The sequence below is a fragment of the Centroberyx affinis genome, unplaced genomic scaffold, assembly GCF_046629955.1.
Source record: "Centroberyx affinis isolate AG114_WGS23_722 - 3 ecotype Tasmania unplaced genomic scaffold, CSIRO-AGI_Caff_v1 ptg007368l_1, whole genome shotgun sequence".
Classification (NCBI taxonomy): Eukaryota; Metazoa; Chordata; class Actinopteri; order Beryciformes; family Berycidae; genus Centroberyx; species Centroberyx affinis.
This window is the reverse complement of record NW_027283717.1, coordinates 18,237-44,132: the sequence shown is the minus strand read 5'-3', so window position 1 is coordinate 44,132 and position 25,896 is coordinate 18,237. Positions and strand designations below refer to the sequence as shown.

At 42.1% G+C, this 25,896-nt stretch overlaps 2 protein-coding genes across 2 annotated transcripts; both read left to right on the top strand.

Moving 5' to 3' along the window:
• The first annotated feature begins 2,442 nt into the window (after positions 1–2,442).
• LOC139639493 (stonustoxin subunit beta-like) lies at positions 2,443–5,741 on the top strand. The gene is made up of 2 exons (XM_071513594.1): positions 2,443–2,494; positions 2,937–5,741. Exons 1-2 carry the CDS (start codon positions 2,443–2,445, stop codon positions 3,506–3,508), a joined length of 624 nt encoding a protein of 207 aa, XP_071369695.1. The 3' UTR covers positions 3,509–5,741.
• A 4,566-nt stretch (positions 5,742–10,307) lies between these two features.
• LOC139639492 (protein NLRC3-like) lies at positions 10,308–25,375 on the top strand. The gene is made up of 11 exons (XM_071513593.1): positions 10,308–10,346; positions 10,429–10,599; positions 14,071–14,190; positions 14,458–14,577; positions 16,346–16,578; positions 16,675–18,523; positions 23,516–23,689; positions 23,945–24,115; positions 24,410–24,580; positions 24,977–25,150; positions 25,264–25,375. The coding sequence occupies exons 2-11, from the start codon at positions 10,469–10,471 to the stop codon at positions 25,373–25,375; spliced, it is 3,255 nt and encodes a 1,084-aa protein (XP_071369694.1). The 5' UTR covers positions 10,308–10,346; positions 10,429–10,468.
• Positions 25,376–25,896: the final 521 nt, after the last annotated feature.

Here is a 25,896-nt window from a genome sequence, read left to right as displayed (position 1 = left end):
CTCAGGACAGTGTCTTTCCACTCATTAGTGCACTTTTGGGTGAGATCTCTCTCAAATGTCAGCTGAACTACCTGGGCCTTGCTAACATGGAGCATGGTCTGTCTGTGGTCCGTGAAAATGTTTTTCAGAGTAGAGAATGAATTTTCACACATTGCGGTGGATGCAGTCAGTACGCTTGGCATAGCCTGAGGAGTTTTGTGTTGTGTAGAGAGAATATGTTTAATAGTCCACTGTCCTTCCACTGTCTCTTTATGCATTTGTGTGCGGATAAACTGCATATTCTGCTTCAATGATAGGCAACTGTGACAGCTCCATGATGTGCTTTATAGCCTTAGTAACAAGGAATGTCACTAAGGCGTGTTGCGCTTGTCCATTTCTCCAAGTACCGAATCAACAGTGCCGTAGTACAGCCTCCGTAGTTCTGCCTCTCCTTGGTCCCTGTTTCCAAAGGTCTCCTCAACCACAAACTGTTCCATGTCCCTGTTTACTGTGTGCCTCTGTTTTTGGGGTGTGGTGGGTGTTAGAAATGTGTAAGCACCATTGGCAGCGCTCCACACCTTTTCCTCACATCGCAGTTTATGAACACATTCCGTTGCACTTGCCACCAAACCCAATCCAGTCAACTGGTCTGTGTCCTCTCCCTGTAGAAGTTTGTTCGGGGGATTCAGTAGGAGAAGCACTTTGTGCACCAAGTTTACAATAATGTGCAGCAATGATGTGATGTGCTCAAAAGATTTTAATATGATGGACACAGTGGTGAGATGGCCTGTCCATCTCTGGTCAAGGAGCCCCTGCCCCTTGTAATGCATCGCAATTGTTGGCTTCTTGAAGAATTTATACAGAGCGCCACAAATATTAAAGAAATCCACTATAGCTGCTTCTGTTGACATGGCTTGGACAACCACTAAATGTAACTGGTGGTTTAAACAGTGAACATAAAGGTATTTATCATTCTAGCTTATCTTGGAGGAGCTTTTGGACACCACCCTGCCTCCCAGACATGAAAGAGGCCCCATCCTACACCTGGCTTAGAATGTTTGAGTTGCTCAACCCAGCTTTGGCTAACTGTTAGCTGCTATTATGGTGTCTGTTAATGTCTTTGGCACATGGCACAAGTAAGATGATCCTTAGAGGTTGCATGTTTGTGAAACCCTGTATCTTTCTTAACTGCGTGCTTCCAGTTATGGTAGCCGGTAACCGTGAAGGCTGAGTCTGTTTTCCGGGTACTGGTACTGAATAGTCAGCAGGGAAAGCAGAAAGCTGCATCTACCTTGACAGTATACTCAAGCCAGTCTCGATTATGATATCATTGCTTTTTATCGCTCTACATATGGCTAGAGCACTGTGGTAGGATGACTTGATTTGGTTTATCAATTCCAAGGTTGTCAGGTGCTGTAGTAGGTGGTTGTCCCAAAGTAGCAGTAGAGGGAGGTGGGGAATGGTGGCCTCTGTCTCCCGCCTGACCTGTATCCACAGTCACTCAGGCAGCAAGGCCTTCTTGGCTAGCATTTGTACCACTGCTGCCGATGTCAAGCACTAAAGAATTTCTTGCCTAAGTGCCTATATCTTTGTCTTCATCAGGCACACGGCTCGCTGTAGGTTTAGGCCTAGGGGCAACACACCATTTTCTAATGTCCATTTTTGTTAGCAAGCTAGGCATCTTGTCACACACTTCACTCGCTTCATCGATTCCGTCATTACGATATTTTTTTTCAGGGATGGGAGGGGGAGAGCGCTGCTTTCAAACAGCGAGGGCCGAGACAAGCTAGTTTAAAAAAAATGAAAAGCTACTGGTCAGTCCGAACATGACAACAAGCTTTAGAAAAGAGGTGAAAACAACAACACAGCTGGCTGCTGTGTGGCTGTTTGTTTATCATTACGTCTCACGGAAATCTCCACATAGCACACGGTAGTTTCAGGATTGGTTACAGGGTCTGAAATCACTTACTGCAGGTTAAATACCACAACCGAGGACCTAATCAAGAGTATTACCATTTGAATGGGTTATTTGTGGACCAATTGAGTAAAGCCAAACGTGTCCATAAGTGACGAGAAAGACTTACTGAGTGGATCAGTTGTATTATTTAGATAAATATTGAAATCGCCAATAGTCGTTCCTACGAGTTACAAGGTCGGAGAGGAAAATGGAAAATTCTTCTAAATAAGACGAATAGGGCCCAGGATGGCGATAGACGATAATTAGGTAGAAAGGCAGTGGCGGGATACCAGTGTGATTATTGCTGCAGCTAGCTGGTGTAGAAGGATGTATAATGAGCTCCTCACAAGACGAATCCCTGATTTCTTCGACAATATGCCCTGTCACTAAGGTGCTTATTAGTTACATTATTTCATTCTGGATGTCGTGCGATGTGTAGGTTGTGTGGGGAATGGTTTCTATTATTTTGGCCAACTCTGGATGTTTTTGCAGGGTATACTCAAACAATGATAGGAACAGCCCACCGCCTGGTTCTGCCATGCTTTGGAATGAATCATGGTCAGCTCAGAGAGGGAGTTGATTAACAGCCAAAAATGCTATCATATCAACAATAGATCCCACATAATAATGGTTCTGAGCCAGCTGACCTGTGTGCATAAACATACTTATTTCCAGACTGGTGTTTCCAGTCACAAACACCTTTGACAGTAAAAGTTGAATCTCATAAATTGTTGTAACTGGCTTAAATCTTATACAAGTGAAACAAAAGGCTGCATCAGCTTTCACTGAATACTCAAGCCAGGGTCTGTTGTGATACCATGCACTGGAAAAAGTATGCTTCTTCCCTGAAAACAATCACACAATCACAGGTGGGTGGTGGCTGAGGTAAGGAGGATCGAGAAGTAGCCTTTATACTGGATGAGAGGTGATGAGAGGTAAAGTGAAGTGAATCTTAATGGTGATTTCTGATGTCTGTTGTGTGTCTTCTTCTCCCCATCAGATGCCTGTCATCTCACACTGGATCCAAACACAGCAAACAGAAACATCCGTCTGTCTGAGGGCAACAGAAAGGTGACAGTAGTGACAGAGGAGCAGTCAGATCCTGATCACCCAGAGAGATTTAACCAGCAGCTTCAGGTTCTGTGTAGAGAGGGTCTGACTGGGCGATGTTACTGGGAGGTAGAGTGGAGTGGAGAGGTTTCTATAGCAGTGGCTTTCAGAGGAATCAGAAGAAGTGGTGATGACTCTCTGCTTGGATATAATGACCAGTCCTGGAGTCTGGAGTGCTCTGATAACAGCTATGTTGTAGGACACAGTGGGAAGTCCACCATCATCCCTGTCCGTCCCTCTGGATCTAACAGAGTAGCAGTGTATCTGGACTGGTCTGCTGGGACTCTGTCCTTCTACAAAGTCTCTTCTGACAAACTGAGACTCCTCCACACCTTCTGCTCCACATTCACTGAGCCCCTCTACCCTGGGTTTGGGGTTGGGTTTGGGTTTGGGATCGGGTGTTCTTCTCCTGGTTCTGGTCTGGTTCTGGTTCCAGTTTCTCAGAAAGAGGCACTGGCTTGAAAGTATTTTGGAACATCTTAAGCGGTGGCTTGGTTGGGGATCAGTTGGATGGGGTTCCAAAAATTGAAAATTCTTGTACTTGTTTTTGTATGGAAATCTACTTGCTGTAGAACGGTATCATTTAAGCTCCTCCTCCGTTCTTGATTAACTGTTTTTTTCATCGTTCATCAATCTGTCCCAGACATTTAAATTCATAAGCTGGACCACATCAACAATTCATTACGAAGCAAAACAGCAAGTTATGAGTTATGCTCGTATGCATGAATCCTTTATGGGATTTGACTTTCAGACATTTTGACTTGGACACAACATTTGTCAGGCCCAGACCTGACTGGCACCTGCTGCAGTAGGAGGCAAGTTTATTTTGCATGCACATGACACATGAAAATGGACACCGTTTGCTCATAATGCAAATATTAACTTACTTCACTTAAACCTGGGACCAACTCACTAGTGATGGTTATGGTTAGCCTACTTAAACCTTACAGAGGGCCTTGTATTTGTGGGTTAATCCCATAGACTGTAAAAAAAAGATGGACGTAGTGAGTGTGACGTCACCCAGAGGTTTCTGAAGAGCTGTTTTGAAGCCAAAAGATTGCCAGCGCAGCCAAAGCGAGCCTGAGGGTCGTCCACAGAGCTGAAGCTCCGCCTGCTATTGGCCCATAATCAGCGACCTGTTGATCATTGGATAGGCGACCTGTCAATCACTAGGAAAACAAGCCTGTTTTATGTCCGTTATATCCCGTTAATTATTTTGAAAATCGCCATAACGACACACAGAAGAAGAAGTGAAATTAGCTACTGAGACCAAGACGATCAAATCGAAAAAAAATTATTGACTTTATATTTTGAGTTAGAAGTCAGGTTGTGGTCCCACTGACTTGCATGGAGCTGGGCGGTTTGGAGTCTTTTTGGAGCCGACCTCTAGCGGACATTCACTTTAAAAATTCACCATTGGTTTTGGCTGCTTGGTTAATTCTAACTAATTATTTAGATGAATTGCACCTGTGTTCGCTTAGTCTTAGTAAATACCTTGCAGGATCGGTTGCACCCTCACAAATTGTCCCTGTGTTAGTAGATCTGGGTGTCCTGCCCTCCTTTTTGGCTAATTCAATCAAGAAGCACTTAAGCTACCTAATGTCCCATCATTTTTATGGGCTAATGTGACGCCTGTAACACAAACAGCCCCATCACTGAGAGGAGGGAGAGGCCAACAGAGCTATAGGATTCATGATGCAATTTTGACATTAAAAAAACCTGAAAACCAGACTCAGGAAAACAAAAATTGAGTTGATATTTCTCACATCTTCACCTATGTGTTATAGCAGTCAGCAACAGAACAGACATTTATTTATATGAAAACAAATATATGCAATATATAATGACATTGTTTGATGTTTAACATACATGGGATGATAAAGCCAATTTAAATATGCACACAAGTTACAGTGTATACATTTTAAGTTGCTATGTGTAATATTTTTTTCGAAACTAGAGGGAGTACGATTCATCTCAACAATCCAAGTGCTGAAATGCATGAAATGTTGCATTACATGTAATAATGTCAAATGCATGATAACAATAATATGACCAAACAACACTACATGTCTTGAGTGGAAAAGGTTCTACTTTACTGATGTGTCCAAAAGGACGAAAGCCAAATGGGAATCCAGTTTGAGTCCTTCAGCTTCTTTCCGTGTCTCCATTTAGTAAAAGCTGCCGAATGTTGACCCTAGTTTTCCCTCTGAGAACATTTCAGACAGAGAACAAGGCTTCTTCAGTTTAGTAACTAACTGAATCTCAGTGTCAGCAGTGCGTTTTGTATCGGAGTCAGAAGTTTGGGCCTGAACTCTGAGCTTTTTACAAACTATGGTGGAGCGCTGTAGAGATGGGCGGAGCTAAGTGATGGTCAAGACTTTGTAACCAAAGAGAAAACAGGCTGGTATAGCTACAGACTGGCTGCGAGTGGTGCTGGTTATAGAAATACCAAAATATTGCACATAGTAACTTTAATTCATTTATTGTATGTGACCCACATTTTGTGTAAATAAATGTTAGAAATAGATTTTTCTTCTTTCTTGTTTATCAGTTTCACAGTATGAAACCTTGTTGTTTATTGGAGAAAATCATATTGTTAGCTCCAGTATCTGTTAAGCTTTGCATCACTGAAAGGGCAGTGTACTGGCCTATATCCAACACAACATATAAACCATAAATAAACCATAATAATAAACACAAACCCATTTAATGTCTGTATATTTCTATGTATTTGTGTAATTATGTATGTCTAGCTTTCTATACGCATAAAAGATGTCCAAAAAGGATTTCTGCCTGGTGAACCACAGACTGTAGGAGGAGATCACTTCTAGCAATGTTGTTGCAATTCCTACTGGTCACCACTAGGGGTTGATAATGGTCAAAGATTACTTGATGACCCTTTAAATGTGTTACAGATTTTGAACAGGTTTTAAACATTTTAAAAGTTCACCACAATCACATGCATGTCCACACACACGCACACACACACACACACACACACACAGTATCCTGTTAGCAGTGAAAGGTGACAGACTGCAGTCAAGGTGTGTGTATGTTTTTAGTAGTGTTGTATGATTTGGAATCACACAACATAAATAAAATGCAACACGTCCTCATCAACACCAGAGCCATACGTCACCGGGGTTAGACCGACCCAGAGCCATATATTGCAGTGGGGTTTTAGTGTTTCCTCTGTGATGCTTTTGAAAATGTTTCGGGTCAAAACTAATTTTTTTTTTTTTGTGACCAACTTTTTATTAGTTTTTTCCACGCCATCCTCACAAGGTGGCATAAACATACAAATATACAAATTATACACACAAATACAAAAGACCAGGTTCCATCAGTTAGACCAGGTTCTTGAGAACCTGGTCTAACTGATGGTGGAGCAGTAAGAACCAGGTCTAACCCTGGTTCTAATGGTGGAATACATTTTAGTCAAGTCAATATGGTGCATTAGCTTATATAGCCAGGGGAGAGGGGGTCTCCACCGCTGGACATGAACTGGAAAAAAATATTTTTGGGCAGAACTGCAGTACCGCGACCGGCCGCTTGGTTTCAGCGTTCGGTGGTCACGTGACAATCCACAGATTTTTAGTTTTGAATCTATTGAGTTTAAATTTCTCCAGGTTGGAGTCAGTGTGTTGTTCCTTGTTTCCACCACTAGATGGAGACAAAAACATCACTGATGAGCACAGAGGAACAAGTAGCAGAATAAGTAGTAGTAGTAGAACTAGTAGTATAGCAGTACCAGAAGTATTTGTAGTAGTAGTAATAGTAGTAATAACTTAAGCCGTAAAATGAGTAGTAGTTGTAGAAGTAGTAGAGGAGGAAATGGAAAAGAAGAACAAGGGAGCGGAGAGAAAAAGGAGAAAACAAAAAAATCACACACACACACACACACACACACATACACACACACACACACACACACACACACAGTGCTTGAGTGTTGAGTTACACTGAGCCACTGACAGCAGGTTAGAGTCAGTGTGTTGTTCCCTGTTTCTTTGCTCCTGTGACAAAGATTTTTTTAAATAATAATAAACTTTATTTCTCTAGCTCTTTTCAAAAACAGAGTTACAAAGTGCTTCACAAACACTCCACAGGGTAGAGTACAAAGGAGTCCCGGCGGGAGGAGATAAAGGCATGAATAACTCTCTCAAGGTCGCTGAATGACAAAGAAAGACGGTATTTTTGAGATGTTTCTCAGCTGATAGAAGCATGAGCGAACTCCCTGGATTTAATTTTCAAAATTTAGGCCAGGATCAAAAATGATTCCCAGATTTTTGGCAGAGGGCTTAACGCTCTTAGCAAGATCATCAAGGGCCATGACAGTACCTTAGGGGAGAAGACGTCTCTACCATTGGAAATTAAATGAAAAAGATATTTGGGCAGAGCTGCAGTACTGCGACCGGCCGCTTGGTTTCCGTGTTCGGAAGTCACGTGACAATCCCTGCCCCCCCCTGCAGTAAACAAATTGTTATTGTTTTATTGTTATTGTTTTATTAGGATCCCCATTAGCTGGCAAATTAATGACAGCTAGTCTTCCTGGGGTCCTCACAAAAAGCAATACAAATAATCAATAATAACATAAGAGAATACTTAAGACACCAATAATAATAGTATGCACATGACACTAAACTAATTTATTTAAACTAAATCCAGTGAAAAAAACGCCCTTGTGAAGTATGACTGGCTTGAATGATGACATTAGCCCACAGCATCGCTGCCACTTTCTAACAAACTGTGGACAGAAAGATTTAGGATAGATTCAGTGTGTAGTTCCCTGTTTCCACCACTAGATGGAGACAAAAACATCACTGATGAGCATAGAAGAACCATTTCAGCCCATATTTGTAGAAGTAGCAGAATAAGTAGCAGTAGTAGTAAAGGTAGTAATAGAAATACCAGTAGTAGTAGGCTAGTAGTAAGAGTAGCAGTAATAGGCTGGTATAGTTGCATTAGTAGGAGTTGTAAAGGTAACAGAAGAGGATTAAATGAAAAATTTATGACATAAAATTTACACACACACACACACACACGCACGCACACACACCCACACACACACACACACACACACACACACACACACACACACACACACACACAGCTTACAATGAGCCATTTACAGGTTAGAATCAGTGTGTTGTTCTCTGTTTCCACCACTAGATGGAGACAACAATATCACTGATGAGCAGAGAGGAACCATTTCAGCTCATTACTGATAGTGGAAGTAGTAGTAGGATTAGTTGTAGTACAACTACTGCTAGTACAACTACTACTACTGATACTTTTAGCAGTAGTGATAGTAGTAGTAGTCGTAGTACCAGCATTTGTTGAAGGAGTAATAGTAGTAGTAGTAGTCGTAATGAAAGTAGTATTAGGTAGAGGAGAGGAAGAGGAGAAGAAGTAGAGAAGGACAAAAATTACATAAAGATGAAAATGCAAAGAATATTACTATATCAAATTAAACACAATATCATTAATACAATCATGCACACATTATTACTTGCTGTGGACATGCCCATTAATCGCCTCCTTTTGGTCATCAGTTCAGAAGGAAATAGAGAGAATATTTGGCATTAAAATACTCAAAGACTCAGTAAAATGTGTTCTTGGTCTAGATTTACATGCTGGTGTTATGGAAGCTGCTGTGAATCTGTGGTTTGCTGCACATCTTTCAACCCTGCCTGCTTGGCTAGACCAAAACCCAACAACAACATCAATATGGTATGAAAATGAATGTCTGCACGTTCCTTGGAGAGATTATCCCATGTACTAATGTGACACAGTGGCTCAGTGGTTAGCAGTGTGGCTTCACAGCAAGAAGGTCCAGGTTTTGAGTCTCGGTCCTGGTTCTTTCTGTGTGGAGTTCACATGTTCTTCCCATGTTCTGCGTCGGTTTCCAAAGACATGCAGGTCAGGTGGACTGAAGACTCTTAATTATCCATAGGTGTTAATGTGAGCATGAGTGTGTTGATGTAGGATGGTGTATGACGTTGTATGGTACACAGTATATAGTGATGTAGTATGGTATATGACATGATGTGGCATGTAAAGCCCTTTGAGACAGGCTTGTGATAAAGGCCTACTGCATATAAATAAACTTGACTTACTGCTGGAACCCTAGATGAGTATTTAAGGTAGTCGTCTCTCCTTTCTGCCTGTATCAGCAGTGAATGACTGACTACTACCTGCATTGTCAACTGAACTTTTTCTTTTGTGTATATTATTCTTTTCATGTTTGTAACAGAAATCCTTTCTCTCTTTTTCATCTATTGCTCTTAAGGTGAATCAGTCTTGGTGTTAAACTTGCCTGTATCTGATACCATGCTTACATGTAAGTGGGATATATACTGAACTTTGTTTTGCTATACATGTAACTAATACAACATTGTGTTGAGATATCCCACCCAAAGGATTTCCCTTGGTGGGTCTGGATAACTGGAACAACATATTCTATGATTCAATATTCAAAACATTTTTCTAATAAATTGTATGTGTAGGTATATAGATATAACTTTGTGTATGTATTCATGCATGTGTGCATTTATGTAATATTCAGTTGCCAATAGTTAAATGCATCATATGTATGTAGATATATGTCGGCACTCTGGTATTTACATGAGTTTGTGTATGTGTAGGTGTATGTATATATACACATATCACTACATGTGTAGCTATGTACTGTATGTATGTGTATGCATGCGTTAATAGATATGCTTATGTGTACATGTATGTATACGGATGGTGTGTGTTTATGTATATACACACTGTCTTCACTCAGTAAGTGCAGCTGTTTTCACTGGGCAGAGCGTGTTTGCATTTCAACGAGTCATATTTCAGTGTTAAACTTATGAATTTTCTTTTTGTTTATTTACTGTTTAATTCAGCTTTTGGTTTTGTAGTGTACCACCCCATATCTCTTTTTCTGTTTGCGTGTGACTTGGAAGCAAGTTGGAAGCAAGTATCAGCATTTTTCACAAAACCTCTTTTCAGTCAGAGCTAATAAATACAAGAGTGTTTCTCATAAACAAGTCTCAACAAAAAGCTGATCTGTAGGCACACACACACACACACACACACACTGACAGACACACACACACACACACTCACACACACACACGCACACACACAGAAGTACGCCAAAACACGCCAAAACAGAAGTTATTTCCAGGAAATGGAGAGGGAGGTGATCAGGGAGGGAACAGTGAAACTTAAAGTATGAAGCAGTTAGCTCAGACTCCATTTTGAGACAGAGCAGAGCAGGAGGAGGGAAACAGAAGGCTGAGGCAGGGTGAGTGTTATAAGATAAGATAGACTGAAATTAATCTACAGACATTTTGGCTGTGTGTGTGTGTATGTGGGTGTGTCTCCAGTGTTTCTGTTCTACCTCTCAGACTGACTGAAGTCCAGAAGATGAGTGTTTGTGTGGAGGAAGAGGAGGGCAGAGCAGAGTCTCCAGCACCCAGCTGTCTGTCTATGAAGAGTGACCGCTCCAAAGATATTCCTCTAGTCTTCAGTAATGAACCTGGACCTTCAGACACAAAGTAAGAGGACTGTTATACTGGGAGCCTACCTGATGGAATATGATTAAATGATATTTATCCAATCAAGCTAGTAGTGAAGATATCAAGGGAAGTCACTAGAAAGAGAAAACTAACTGCTCAGTGCTCTACAAAACAACCAAAGGGGATCTTCATCCAGATTATGTTAGCCAGAAAGAGACTATTATTTTATTCACATAAGAATATGATAAGAATAAAATAAGAGACATGAAATTTTAATTATCTCTGTAGGGAATGTGGATCAATGAAGCGGCAAATAATATCAGGATACAGGAAAGAAAAATAAAATATAAGCCACAGTGGAGCAAACGGGTATTTGTCTCTATGAAACCAAATATAAAAGCGTAATACAGCTTATTGGTTACTGAAAACAATGTATCCTTCTGTCATCACATAATTGTTAGCACTTATATTTTTCATACAGTGTTAGTGTACGTTTATCCATGAAGTCCTGCATACTGGGTTCATCATAGTTATCATTAATGCTTAGGCCTATATTCTATATCGTTTCCCCCGCTGAATCATATTGTACTTTACCCACTGCAACGACCTGATTTCACCACGGGGATCAATGCTTTCATCTTATCTTATCATAAATCGTCTGATCTGGATCTGTCCATGTTGCATGTGATTGGCTATTTACAATTTTCAATTACAATTTACAATTTCACATTTGGCAGACGCTTTTATCCAAAGCGACTTACACATGAGATTTTCATACAACACAAGCAAGGTTCTAGTTAGGAGAGAACAACGAGAGTAAGAGCTATAAAGCTAAGTTCTGGTCCAACAGGACATAGGTGCTACAAGGCAGTGCTATGAGGCAGTGCATAGAGTGCATAGAGGCAAAACATTTTTTTCTTTTTTTTGGTTTGGTTACACGGGCCATTAGGTGAGAAGGTATTCGCTAAAGAGCTGGGTCTTTAGCCTTTTCTTAAGGATTGAGAGGGACTCTGCGGCTCGAATGAAGTTTGGTAACTCGTTCCGAGTCTGGATAGAGACTTAGGGCCTTGCTGTGGTGGCAGCATCAGGCGCCGCTCCTTGGCAGAGCGTAGTGAGCGGGAGGGAGCGTAGACCTGAATGAGGGAGTTCAGGTCGGTCGGAGCCGTTTTGGTTATTGTTTTGTAGGCGAGCATCAAGGACTTGAACTTGATGCGGGCGACGGAGCCAGTGGAGGGATATGAATAGCGGAGTGACATGTGCTCTGTTGGGCCGGGTGAAGACCGGACGCTCCGCCGCGTTCTGGATCATCTGCAGAGGTTTGAGCTACATGCCGGGAGCCCTGCCAGTAAGGAGCTGCAGTAGTCAAGGCGTGATATTACAAGAGCCTGTACCAGGAGTTGTGCTGCATGTTCAGACAGGTAGGGTCTGATCTTCCTGATGTTGTACAGGGCAAATCCACATGACTGAGCAACAGAAGCCACATGCTCCTTAAAGGTTAGTTGGTATTTGTTAGAAAACCCGCCTCTTTCATGTGAACACACTCACAGCTGGATAGGTAAATCCTGGGTTTACGGAGCCAGTTTATAACCAGCTCAGTGAGACCGATTATCTGGATCATCAATGTTAGGTTTAGTGAAGCCGGCTACCTCAAGGATAGCCTGACTTTGTTGAACTCACTCCGTGAGACAGGCATCTGGCTCTGTCAACCCAGGATTTATCTATACTGGATTATAGCCCTTCCCATAATGCTTTGCTTTATTTTACTTTCATCGGTCATTTCCAACTCGTCAGTGGAATAGCGAGTACTGTTAATGAAGATGATCAGCCAGGACGATCTTATTTCAGATTACTTGGCCACAGTTAGCTAGGTTATCTAGGTAGCTAGCTAACGTTAGCTACATGGTAATATGCTGCAGCCGAACAACGTTATTTATTCTGATGTGACCCAAAGTTGTTACGTTCAGTTCTTTCGGATTTTCGGATTTTAACAACCGTTATTGGGTTGCACTACATGCATTTAAAATCCGAAAGAATTAAACGTATCATATGTTTACCTCTTTCATTGATGTGCTGTGACACATCTCATCCACACTTTTCTTCTTCCAGCTGATCCAACACTACAGATATCCAAGAGATAAAGCAAATCATGTCAGACTAACACTAGAAATTGCAAAACGTAACTTAAAATGTAAATAGATTATTTTATAATTAACGATTCACTCAAAGAAGACTGTCACTGCCATCCTCAGTATAAAGAACAGTGGCCGTCAAATTTTTTTTTTAGGCATTTTTATGCTTTTTTTGACAGAGATAGTGTGAGAGAGACAGGAAGGTATGGGAGAGAGAGGGGAGGACATGCAGCAAATGACCGCCAGCCAGATTCGAACCCAGGGCGCTGCGGGAAGGACTGAGCCTGACATGGTATGCGCTCTAGGGCCCCAGTAGTCGTCAACTTGACAAAACTGTTAAAGTGCAGTGTTTTTCTCAGCCACGATTACAAATGTATTAATCGGTTAACAATTTGGGGTCAAATCAGAATCAATAACGTTATGTAAGTTAATCCGTTGTTACGGCCACAGTATGAATTGTATTACAACGTAGGTAACTAATGTTGGCTAGCTACCTAGCTAACTGTGACCAAGTAATCTGAAATAAGTTTGTCCCGGTTGATCTTCTTCATTAACAGTACTTGGTGTTCCACTGACGAGTTGAAAATGGCAGATGAAAGTAACATTAACGCTGATTGAGTTGTTTATAGTCACTTTATTGAGTTACAGCAACAGTATTACTCTCTTCAGTACAACTCTGAATGGCAGTCAGCTGGCAGTGTATTGACGGGAACAACTGGTAAGGCAAAGTATTATGGGAAGGGCTAAAATCGTCTATCAGCTATGAGCGCCATCGCAGTCAGTCAGACAGAAGCCTTTGTGGGGAACTCATGGTCTTTCTTGCCATCTGTTGGCTGTATCGGAGTACTGACATCAATGAGCTCTAGTCTACACCATTCGATTCTACAGAAGAGATGAATCTGACAATTCAACAAAACAAACATCGCTGACTGGTAAAGGCGAATTGAATTGATGTCAGAGGTGAGCATTGCTTCCTGTGAAGAATGAATGGAATTATTTGGCCATACCAGCGATAATTGTAATGTAGGCCTAATCGGAAATTTGATTGTAATTTTGTGCTTAATGCATTGAGTCCAATTTTATATTTCATGGCAAGATGTGGCCTTTCTTATTCCATAGTACCAGTCGAGCTGTTTATGTGGTTTGCCTGATTTTGTCCTATGAAAATCCAGGGAATTTTAGCTTCCCCATGTGTGATGCCCTAGGCCTATGTGTACAAAACATACAGATTAGGATAAGAACAGAACCAGCTGTTCTCCTTATCAAAAACTCCAGATGCAGGATCCAGATGGGCAGAAACAGTGACAGTGTGCAACATCACATGCATTGTTGTCTGTCTTTACTAGGACTAATGATATGAATAAAACATTTCTGTTTCCAGAGGTCAGTACCAGAGGCAGAGAGCAGAGTCTCCAGTACCCAGCTGTCTGTCTATGAAGACTGATCGGTCCAAAGATATTCCTCTAGCCTTCAGTAATGAACCTGGACCTTCAGATACAAAGTAAGAGGACTGTTGTACTGGAAGTCTACCTGATGAAACCTGATTAAATCAGAAAGAAGGAAAAATACTGCTGTCAGAATCGCTATGAGAGGATTGTATTCATGAAGCAAAACTAGTAATGAGGATATCAAGGAAAGACACTTGAAAAATAACTGCTCTACAATACAACTGTTCAACCAAATTGGATCTTCATTAGGAATTAGTAGGCTAGAAACAAACTGTTGTTGTATTCACATGATATTAATAAAAACATCTTGTTGTTTCCAGAAGTCAGGACCGGAGCCAGAGAGCAGAGTCTCCAGCACCCAGCTGTCTGTCTATGAAGAGTGACTGGTCCAAAGATATTCCTCTAGCCTTCAGTAATGAACCTGGACCTTCAGACACAAAGTAAGAGGACTGGTATACTGGAAGTCTACCTGATGGAATATGATTAAATGCCGATGAAGGACAAATGTTCTGTCATTTAGAATTGTTTCCCTCTGATTCAGCCATTCTGACATTGTATGGTAAACTGTTCCATAGTTTGGGGGCTAAAGCAGCAAAAGCTCGGTCTCCCTTTGATTTGAGCTTAGTTGGAGCGACAGCTAAAAGACCTTGGTCTGACGAGCGAAGACTCCTTGCGGTATGGGTTAGGGTTTTAGAAGTTCAACAATATATATTGGAGCTCTGCCACGCAAGGCCTTTTAAGTAATTATATAATTTTTAAATCAATTCAAAAACGTACTGGGAGTCAATGTAAATAGGCTAAGACAGGGGTAATATGAGCAGAACGTTTAGTTTTAGTTAGGAGTCTGGCAGCGGAATTTTGGACAAGCTGTAGTTGATTTGCAGAGAGAGTCTAGAGTTAAGCAAGTAAAAAGTGCATTACAGTAATCTAAACGGGATGTGACCAAGGCATGAATGACTTTCTCTGTATCTTGAAATGACAGGATGGGGCTGATCTTGGCAATATTCCTGAACTGAAAAAAGCATGATTGGACCAGTTTTGTGATATGATGATTAAAGTACAAACTGGAATCAAAATAAAATCCTAAATTCTTAGACACTGGCCTTACAAGGCTAGATAAGGAGCCTAGGGATTGTTGAACTGCTTGTGCAGTAGGGTCAGAACCAATGATTACAATTTCTGTCTTATCAGCATTCAACGGGATAAAGTTTTGGGCCATCCACGCCTTGATATCAAGAAGGCAATTGTGTAAGATAGACAGTCTGCTAAAATCATTTGAATTAAAAGAAAGATACAGCTGCGTATCATCAGCATAAAAATGGAAGGAAATATCGTGCTGTCTAATAACCTGCCCCAAAGGTAACATGTAAAGAGAAAACAGGATAGGCCAAAGAATGGAACCTTGAGGCACTCCATAAGAAATCTGACGTTCAGATGAGGAGAAATTGCCAATTTTTTTTTTAACCAGTCGAGAGCTAAACCAGAGATACCAACCCACTTGTGTAATCTGTTGATTAGGATGTTATGATCGATGGTGTCAAACGCGGCACTTAAGTCCAGCAGTACTAACACTGAACAATCACCCGCATCCGCATCCATCAAGATGTCATTTGTGACATGGAGCAGGGCGGTCTCTGTGCTGTGGTACTGGCAAAAACCTGAACATATAGACACTGTCTGATAATGTAGATGTAATGTAGTGGAATATTGGCTATAACTCTTTATTTTCAGACACCCTAACTGCTGTGATCAATCTCTGTTACCTGCTAACACCAGGTTATCAAGAATGGAATGTATTTATTTAACAATGACTGCCAGGCAATATCTGTGCTCTTTTCCAAGTTTCAGTAAAGTTGATGATAGGACTGCATGCTGTATGTTTTGAGACTTGCATTCATTAATGACAATTAGATATGAAACAAACCAGAAATAATGCTACAATATTGCATTCATCCATGATCACCACAGTAACTTTTATCCATGATGGGTAACTTGGTGCAGTGTTGACTGATAAAACTACAACCATGGTGGTAATTTGAAAATCAAATTTACATGTTGTGGCAGCATGATGCTTTCTGACTATGTAGATAGTACTGGCAAAATATTGATATTTAGTTTTCAATTTCAATGAAACATATTTATTCAAAACCTAATGTTTTCTACTGAGTCATAATGAATTGTGTTCACAATTATGTTCTGTCTCCACAGACAGAAGACGGGTCATGGCTTTGTGAAGGAGCAGCTGTCCTGGTGTGCGTTGTGTCAGGAGGTCCTGAGGGATCCAGTCTCTACCAGCTGTGGACACTGGTTCTGCAGACAGTGCATCACCTCATACTGGGACCAGTCTGGTTCATCAAGAGACTCCACTTGTCCCCAGTGTGGAGAAAGATCCAGAACAAGACCTGGGCTGCAGACACCCGGTCAAACCAGCATCACACAAAGTAAGACTGGGAGTCTGTCCACTGTTGTCATATTTTGTAAAACAGGATTCAGTAACATATTTGTTAAACACTTGCTCATTCTTTCTTCTCTTCCAGTGGACAGTGGTCTGCTGGAGGTTTTAGACGAGCATAAGATCAGTGTGAGAAGGAGATGTGAATTTGTGATAGAGGGAACTGCTGAAGCAGAAACTGGAACCCCCCTCAACAGGATCTATACTGAGCTCTACATTACAGAGGGACAGAGTGAAGAGTTTAATACCCAACATGAGGTGTGGCAGCTGGAGACAGCATCCAAGATGAAGACCCTCCATGACACTCCAATCAAGTGCCACGACATCTTTAAACCCTTACCTGGCCAAGAGTCACACATCAGAGTAGTTCTGACGAAGGGCGTTGCTGGCATTGGAAAAACCTTCTCAGTGCAGAAGTTCACTCTGGACTGGGCAGAGGACTTGGAAAATCAAGATGTCAGTCTTGTGATTCTGCTTTCGTTCCGGGAGCTGAACTTGATCAAAGATGAGCAGTACAGTCTTCTCATGCTGCTCCATGTTTTCCATCCAACATTACAGACGGTCACAGCAGAGAAGCTCTCTGTCTGTAAAGTTGTGTTCATCTTTGACGGCCTGGATGAAAGCAGACTTTCATTGGATTTCCAGAACAATGAGGTTGTGTCTGATGTCACACAGACATCATCAGTAGACGTGCTGTTGACAAACCTGATCGACGGGAATCTGCTTCCCTCGGCTCTCCTCTGGATAACTTCCAGACCTGCAGCAGCCAATCAGATCCCTCCTACATTTGTTGACAGGGTAACAGAAGTACAAGGGTTCACTGACCCCCAGAAGGAGGAGTACTTCAGAAGGAGATCCAGTGATGAGGAGCTGTCCAGCAGAATCATCTCACACATCAAGGCATCCAGGAGCGTCCACATCATGTGCCACATCCCAGTCTTCTGTTGGATCACTGCTACAGTTCTGGAGCACATGTTGACTACAGACCAGAGAGGAGAGCTGCCCAAGACCCTGACTGAGATGTACTCACACTTCCTGCTGGTTCAGACAAAGAGGAAGAAGCAGAAGTATGATGAGAAACATGAGATGAGTCAACAAGAGCTGCTGGAGACTGATAGGGAAGTTCTTCTGAAGCTGGGGAGGCTGGCGTTTGAACATCTGGAGAAAGGCAACCTCATGTTCTACCAAGAAGACCTGGAGGAGTGTGGTCTTGATGTCAGAGAGGCCTTGGTGTTCTCAGGAGTGTGCACAGAGATCTTCAAAAGAGAGTGTGTGCTCTTCCAGAGAACGGTCTACTGCTTTGTTCATCTGAGCATTCAGGAGTTTCTCGCTGCAGTCTACATGTTCCAGTGTCACACAAACAGGGATAAGAAGGTACTGGAGGCATTCCTGGCAGAGCCAGAGTATGACAACAGTGAATTATTCCTGGATTTTGATGATGGTGATTTTGGTAAATATGACAGTGACTCACCCCTGGATATCTTCCTGGACAAATCCATGTGTAAAGCCTTGGACAGTAAAAATGGCCACCTGGACCTCTTTGTCCGCTTCCTTCATGGCCTCTCACTGAAGTCCAACCAGAGTCTCTTAGGAGGCCTGCTGGGTCAGACAGAGAGCAGTCCAGAAATTATCCAGAAAGCCATCAACAACCTGAAGAAGTTGAACACTGAACTTACCCCTCCTGACAGAAGTATCAACATCTTCCACTGTTTGATGGAGATGAACGACCAGTCAGTACATCAGGACATCCAAGAGTTTCTGAAGTCAGAGAACAGATCAGAGAAGAAACTCTCTGAGATCCACTGCTCAGCTCTGGCCTACATGCTGCAGATGTCAGAGGAGGTTCTGGATGTGTTGGACCTGAAGGAGTACAACGCATCTGTGGAGGGACGAATAAGGCTGATTCCAGCTGTGAGGAACTGCAGGAAGGCTCGGTCAGTCCTGATGTGAATATCATATACAACAGTGTAGAGAATAATACCTGATTCCATAAGCCATAACAATTACAGTAAATATATACATATAAAATGGGACCTGGGAGTTTGAGGGTTTGGTACAGTATCTTAGCTGTTCCTAGGACTGCACTCCTCCGGACGGAGATCCCAGATGTTGTTCTGGTTATCTGTTGGAATCTCTCTCCCAACTTGGGGGTCAGAGAGGTTGAGGTGGTCGGCAGCAAGGTCATTAGGGCACTTAGATTTTGACCATTTCCTCTCATCTGCCCGAAGTTCTGTGAGTTTGCAGAAATTCAGACAGCCAAGGAGTGGGTGGAGAGGATCGAGCTGGTCTAGTGGTGAACAGGCAGAGAGAGTGTAGAGAGGAGGAGAGAAAGGAGAGAAGAGTAGAGGAGGTCTGCTCAGTGAACAGGAGAGAGAACTGCTCAGCTGAGGGAAGTGAGGAAAGAACAGCAGAAGAGAGCAAGGTAGGTGAGAGAGATTTTAGGTTGCACCAGGTGGTGATGGTGTGAGTGGACGCTAAGTGAGAGGGGGAGGATGAGATGGGAAGGGAGAAGAATATAAAGTGATGGTCAGATACAAGAAGAGGGGTTAAAGTAAGGTTGAAAGTAATGAATAGAGGAGAGGGGGACGCACGCCAGTATTTGAGAGGTGCTGACCACATAAGGTTGTAAGGTTGTAAGTAAACCAGGATTTGATGTAGATAAGGTCAAGCAGGTTCCCTGCCTTGTGAGTTGGAGGAGATTGACAAAGGGTAAGGTCAAAAGATGAGAAAAAGTTAAAGAAGGACAGAGATTGCAGTTTTTATGACTGGATGTTAAAGTCACCCAGAAGTATGAGTGGAGTGCCATCTTCAGGAAAAAAGGTGACAAGGGCATCAATCTTATCAAGGAAGTCACCAAGATGACCAGGTGGGCGATAGAACACCACAATGTGGAGCTTGACAGGAAGAGATATAGAAACTGCATAACTGCATGGAATTCAAATGTGAACATTAAAAGATAAGGCCAGTGTTTTTTAATACATTGCTTACCGTCAACAAATCTAATGAAAATAACAAAATCAACAATGTGTTTGCTCTACTCCCGTTACTTTCTGACTTCTGACTAACCCACCTATCGTTTTTAGCCGTCAACCCGGAAGTCATTGGCTCCAATTGTAAACTAAAAATCTTGAAATACAGCTCACAAAGACATAGTTTACATTTTAAAAATCTCTAACTGTTACCATGAAAAATCAGGCTGTTGTACCAAATCAAATTCAAATGGGAACAAATTCTTCATTACGGTGGGGACTATTTTCGGTGCTACGGAACTACTTTCCTGAGATCGCAAACGTGTTTACAGCCGGCTTATTAAGTTGTTTGAGGAAAAAGTCGGCCGGCCCGGTGCATGGTGATGATGAAATATGCTGCCCAGAGCAACGGCATGGCTCTTTGACATGTTTTTAATCATTTTTTTAATACAATGGAGTTTTATGGCTGCTGGGACATATCCCACTGAGCAAAAGACGTGATTTCAACGTCGCATCTATGCTTTAGCTCTCATATAGCCCAGGATCATTACGGCTATGTATAGACCTATTTTTGACCAAGCAGTAAATACATTATTACAATGAATAAACATCTGTAAATCCAAGCTAAGACGTAGACATCTAATAAACAACCCCATTTAAACGTAATTTAGCCTAGACAGCTATGGGCCATTTAGACGTGTTTTAAACATCTAATCAACGTAAAATTGCTCAGCAGGTAGCTTCATTGGGCACCGGCTACATGGGCGAGACTTGTTGGCAAAACAAAATCATTGCTTGTTTTGTTATTTTCATAACCCTAACCCATTTGTTGACGGCAAGCAATGCATTAAAAAACACCAGCCTTATCCTTTAAGAGGTGTGAAAGAGGAAGGACAGTATAACCCCAGGACTACACAGCATGCATTGAATTTTCATATCCAAACTAGTTGCAGCCCAGTTGCAGCACGGCATTTTAAACTCCTACACCAACTCCACTAGTGTTCCTTCTGCGGTCTGTCCATTCTGTTGTGTGTATCTAGGATTTTTACCTTTGGGTAAGTGAACACAGTTATTTAGTTTTGCTTATTGTTCCATAAACAACTTAAGTTGTACTGTGAGGACCATAAATGTACCAAAGAGGAGTACTCACCTTTTTTTGAGAGTGTAAGCCAGGGGTATTCAACTAGTTTGGAATTGGGGCCAGATAATTAAAATGCAAGTGCAATTCACAAGTGCAATTTGGTCTTCTCATCTAGTTCACATTATTTTTAAACAAAGTATAATTCCAAAGTGGAGTGCAAAATACTGTATTACGCAATCTAGTAGGCCTATCTTTAATGCTGCATTCCATTGTACTCTGAACTCGGAGAAAAACGACTTCCAACACGGAAAAGTGCAACAGAACGGTCGTTCAAGTCGGAATTCCCAGTTGGAAACTCGGACATAATTATTTCCACCCGAGTTGTCTGACATAAACACAGCTGACGTCACAGCATCAATTTGTAGGCTGATTTTACTTGGTATGTAGTTTTTGTGTTATGAAAACCTGTTGTAACAACTGTTTCCATTTGTAACGTAATTCAGTGACTTGCGCTTTGTTACTAGATAGAAGTCTTTGCTGTATGAACTTGCCTGCTAACGTAACTAGAGCTGTCAGATAGCTACCGTTAACGTTAATGGTAAGGCTGTTGCGTCCATGTTTTCCTGAGGAGACGCACTGGAACCCATTTCGCTCGGAGGTCGGTAGTTCCAAGTCGGAACTATCGACTCCGACTTCCAATGGAATGCATCATATTACCGTGTGAACCGACCGTTAAGTTGTATTCCTTAATCACAAACCAGTTTCACTGCACAGTAAGCACACAGGCTTCATACCAACTGGCACAAACAACTTGTCAGTCCACTCACTGTTAAACTGCCAAATGTCTGTGTCGACGTTCCTCTTTTTTAATGTAGAAAGTGACATTTTGTTGACGATTGTGTTGCTAGCGAGTTAGCCCGCTGTGCAGCAGGAGACAGCAGGCAGGTCGTTTTTTTCTCTGACCCTGCTCACTATCAACGTTTAGTCACTGTAGCTACTCCTATTGGCTGGACAAATGGGCATTTGCAGGAAAAGTCCAATAGTGCATACAGATGAAATATAATGGATGAAAAGTTTTTCTCTGAGTTCATGGGAATTAATCCAAGGGCCAGTAAAAAATCAATTGCAGGCCTTATCCGGCCCACGGGCCGCCAGTTGAAGAGCTCGGGTGTAGGCGTTGGTCAACAAATAGAAGCTTCTCAGCAGCTTCGTGGATAAGCTCATCTCCAACATTTATTTAAGCAACATTGGTTCATTTATCCTCTATTTTGTTAACTGACATTGTGATAAAGGACTACAATAAGCAAAATCTTAGCATATTTATACATTTATATGGCTAAAATATGGAACAGACGGATGCAAAATAAAAAACAGTAGCTCAACAGTGCCTCCATGCGCCCTAGATCTCTGAGAGCCAATTGCCAAGCACCCTGGTTGTCATTCTGATGAGCTGTCCATTGCAGCATCAGACGACTTAGACCGACTGTCAGACCCTCCGCATGGGTTGCTTCCAGACTTTATGACTGAAAGCAAACACTGTCTGTACACCTGTCATGCATGCACTTTGGTGAAAGGGCACTCTGCTGTCTTGCTTCTTCCTAATCCTGCTATTTGACCCTCTCGTGCTCCTTTGTTTGTCAGCCACTGGTTTTGCAGGCTTCCCATCCTCTCCCTCATAACTCTTCAGAAGATGCCAAGCTTCACTCCCTATGCCCTGTCTGCACCCTGAGGTGTTATGTCATTTTCACTGGCACCATCTTTCTTTTGTAATTTGTTTTGTCCTACAGGCCCTTCCAAACTGCTAATGGGTCATTGGCTGAAAACTGGTTTTCCAACTTTGCAATGAAGTCCCGTTTGGCAGTTTTGATTTTCTTTTCCAGTCTGTATTTGGCCTGCTTGAAGATAATTTTATTTCCACTCCTATATGCTGCCTCCTTTTCCTTGAGTAGCCTCGCCAGCTCAGCTGTAAACCGGGGCTTGTTGTTGTTGTATTTTAGTCCTGGTCTTTCTAGGAATACAGCTGTTAGGAAATCACAGTATGTTTTCATCCATGTTGCTGGAAGTGGCATTACAATCCGTGCAGTCAAAGCAGCTCTGTAGTTCTTCAATAGCTGCATCGGTCCATCTTTTAGTTATGCTAACAACAGGCTTAGCACTTTTTAGCTTCGACCTGTATGTTGGAATGAGATGTATTGTATTGTGGTCAGAACGTCCAGGAGCTGCATGGGGGCCCGAGCGATAGGAGTCCTTCAAGTGTCCTCTAAATAGAGTTTCCAGGTCAGGGGAGCATGATTTTAGTAGCACTGTGACATCACTACACTAGCTTTCATTAATAAAGAAGCATATTCCACCTCCCTTCCTCCCTCTTTCCCGACAGCTGTGCGTCCCTGTCTGCTCTGACGAGTTAGAATCTCGGTAGTTGTAGTGTGTTGTTATTCTAGTGCTTTTTATTGAGTTGTAGCTTGTCCATTTTATTGCACAGAGAACGTAGATTGGAGAGGAACATACTCCGGAGTGGAGTTCATAGACCTCTCTTTCGGAAGCACACCAAGGCACCCGCTCTCTTTCCTCACCGGTGGAGTCTTCCAAGGAGAGTTATTAAAAATTGGTGTTAGAGTCGGTGGAATTACATCCCTAATTGCCATTAGTTCCTCTCAAGAGAAAGTAATCATTCCATGACCACCAGAGACAAAAAAACAAGACAAAACAGGAGAAGTACACAGGAGCAACACACCGTATCAGCCATCGCAGGCGCCAGCAGAAGATGCAGAAGATCATTATTGCTATTATGATGATGTTGATGAAGCTGTATAAATAGTGATTGGTATACTTTGTTTCTTCTCTGCTCTGATACTACATTGAATCTGTAATCACAGACTTTCGAGCTGTGAACTCTCAGACGTAGACTGTGAAGTCCTGTTCTCAGCTCTGAAGTCCAACCCCTCCCATCTGATAGAGCTGGACCTGAGTAACAACATGGTGCTGGATCCAGGAGTGATGCTGCTGTCTGCTGGACTGGAGAGTCCACACTGTAGACTGGAGACTCTGAGGTCAGACAGGATTTTATTAGCTGTGTGTGTTATTGGTCTGTGCTGACATGAACGTTATGGCGACATTTGATTTGAAGACGTCTGTATAAGGCTGATATTATGCTGATCCACATTGACTAACAAAATGGTAAAGTCAGTCTACTAGTATAATTGTATAGTCCATTGACTGGAGAATAGCAATGTTGAGCTACATATTTAAAAGTTAAGCAGATCTGATTACATTATTAATAGCTAAATGCTTTATTATTTATTTAGATTGAGGGCCCTCCTGTTGTCAGAAAGAAGCTGTGCTTCTCTGGCCTCAGCTCTGAACTACTCCCATCTGAGAGAGCTGGACCTGGGTTACACCCATAAGCTGGAGGATTTCGGAGTGATGCTGCTGTGTATTGGACTGGAGAGTCCACACTGTAGACTGGAGACTCTGAGGTCAGTTCACTTACTGTCTTTTACTCTTGTAGATCTTACATATTTTAAGAGGAAGGGTTTATTATTTATTCTTGTATGCAGATCGTGACTGGAAGATGATGTAAGGCAGGGCCATTTAACTATGCCCCATGGGGGGCAAGTCTATGCAGGTTTTCGGAATGAAAACCTGCATAGACTTGCCTCCCATGGGGCATGGTTAAATACCTCTGATGTAGTGAATAAAAATAATACATGGTAAATAATGCAAATTTTTAGTACAACCTGTCTGATTTGATATGTATCCTCTAATTACAGACTTGATAGCTGTGAACTGTCAGAGATCAGCTGTGCTTTTCTGGCCTCAGCTCTGTCCAACTCCTCCCATCTGAGAGAGCTGGACCTGAGTTACAACAAGCTGCAGGATTCAGGAGTGATGCTGCTGTCTGCTGGACTGGAGAGTCCACACTGTAGACTGGAGACTCTGAGGTAGAGAATGTCTTTTCCCTCTGTGTGAAACTCTACTCTACAGCAGTAGTTTGAGAAAGAGAACCCTCAAACCACCGGTGCTCATGGAAGGGAATACTATTAGGAGAAGAGGAAATGTTATGACCAAAAACAATTGGCATAAATGATCCAGGTCCAGGTTCAGGGTAGGCTTGATAAATCCTTTAATTACAGGGCTAGAAACATTAAAAACAAACACACCAACGCGTGTTGACTTGCGCCATCTTCAGGGTGTCTCCACACATAAAAGGCCTTTTATATTTATCAAATCTACAGTGACTGTCTGGACCTGGATCATTTATGCCAATTGTTCCTGGTCATAACTTGAACCTCTTCTCCTACTAGCAGTAGTTTGTTAAAATCCTCGTCTTTCTGCAGGCTGACAGACTGTAGGGTCACAGATGAAGGCTGTGCTTCTCTGGCCTCAGCTCTGAAGTCCAACCCCTCCCATCTGAGAGAGCTGGACCTGAGATACAACTATCTGCAGGATTCAGGAGTGAAGCTGCTGTCTGATCTTCTGGAGAGTCCAGACTGTAGACTGGAGACTCTGAGGTCAGTAGAGGGTTGGAGTCCATGTTGACAATGTGCAGTTAGTTTCAAACCAAAGATCCAGGATTTCCTGGTAAATATAAAAATTTGTCAATGGGCTGCTTTTCTCAGTGAAGGTGTGAGAGGAGAATGGTGACAGACTTCAGGATTGGACAGAAAGCCATTCAGAGAGAACAGTCAGCCAATCAGATCAGCCAGAAGTGTGTTGTGATCTTGTGTTTGAGTTGACTGTTGTTGTTGTTGTTGTTGTGTTCATCCCTACAGGGTGGACAATAGAGAAGACTGGATTATAGCTCACAGTCTTACAATCTGTGAGTACTGAGACAGTATGAGTACACTGCTTATATTTCTCTGTATCTCTCTGTCTCTCACACACACGTGCATACATACACACACACACACACACACACACACACAAACACACACAGGTTACTTATGAGAATTAAAAAATATAGCTTTTTATCAAGATAGCATATCCATATAATAAGTGTGATCCTGTTTTTGGCATGCAATTCATCTCCCCTTTATAGAAGAGCGGGTCCAATCCAAGATGATTTAATACTAGATTGACTAATCATATCCTAAAACAATGTTCATGAAACTGACAAAGCCTGAGCTCAGTTGATCAGATAATTTGATATGGCATGCGGGAAATGTACATCGGTGCACATGAGTAGAGAGTAGAGTAGAATAAACTTTATTGTCCCCAAGGGCACATTTGTCTTGGGCACAGTGCTACAATCTGTTGC

Excerpts from the sequence above, each read along its gene's own strand:
- LOC139639493 (XM_071513594.1), top strand. The coding sequence starts at position 2,443 with ATGATAGGAACAGCCCACCGCCTGGTTCTGCCATGCTTTGGAATGAAT. Across the intron at positions 2,495-2,936 it reads ATGCTTTGGAATGAATCATG|ATGCCTGTCATCTCACACTG; the intron begins GTCAGCTCAGAG and ends TCTCCCCATCAG.
- LOC139639492 (XM_071513593.1), top strand. The coding sequence starts at position 10,469 with ATGAGTGTTTGTGTGGAGGAAGAGGAGGGCAGAGCAGAGTCTCCAGCA. Across the intron at positions 10,600-14,070 it reads CCTGGACCTTCAGACACAAA|AGGTCAGTACCAGAGGCAGA; the intron begins GTAAGAGGACTG and ends TTCTGTTTCCAG. Across the intron at positions 14,578-16,345 it reads CCTGGACCTTCAGACACAAA|ACAGAAGACGGGTCATGGCT; the intron begins GTAAGAGGACTG and ends CTGTCTCCACAG.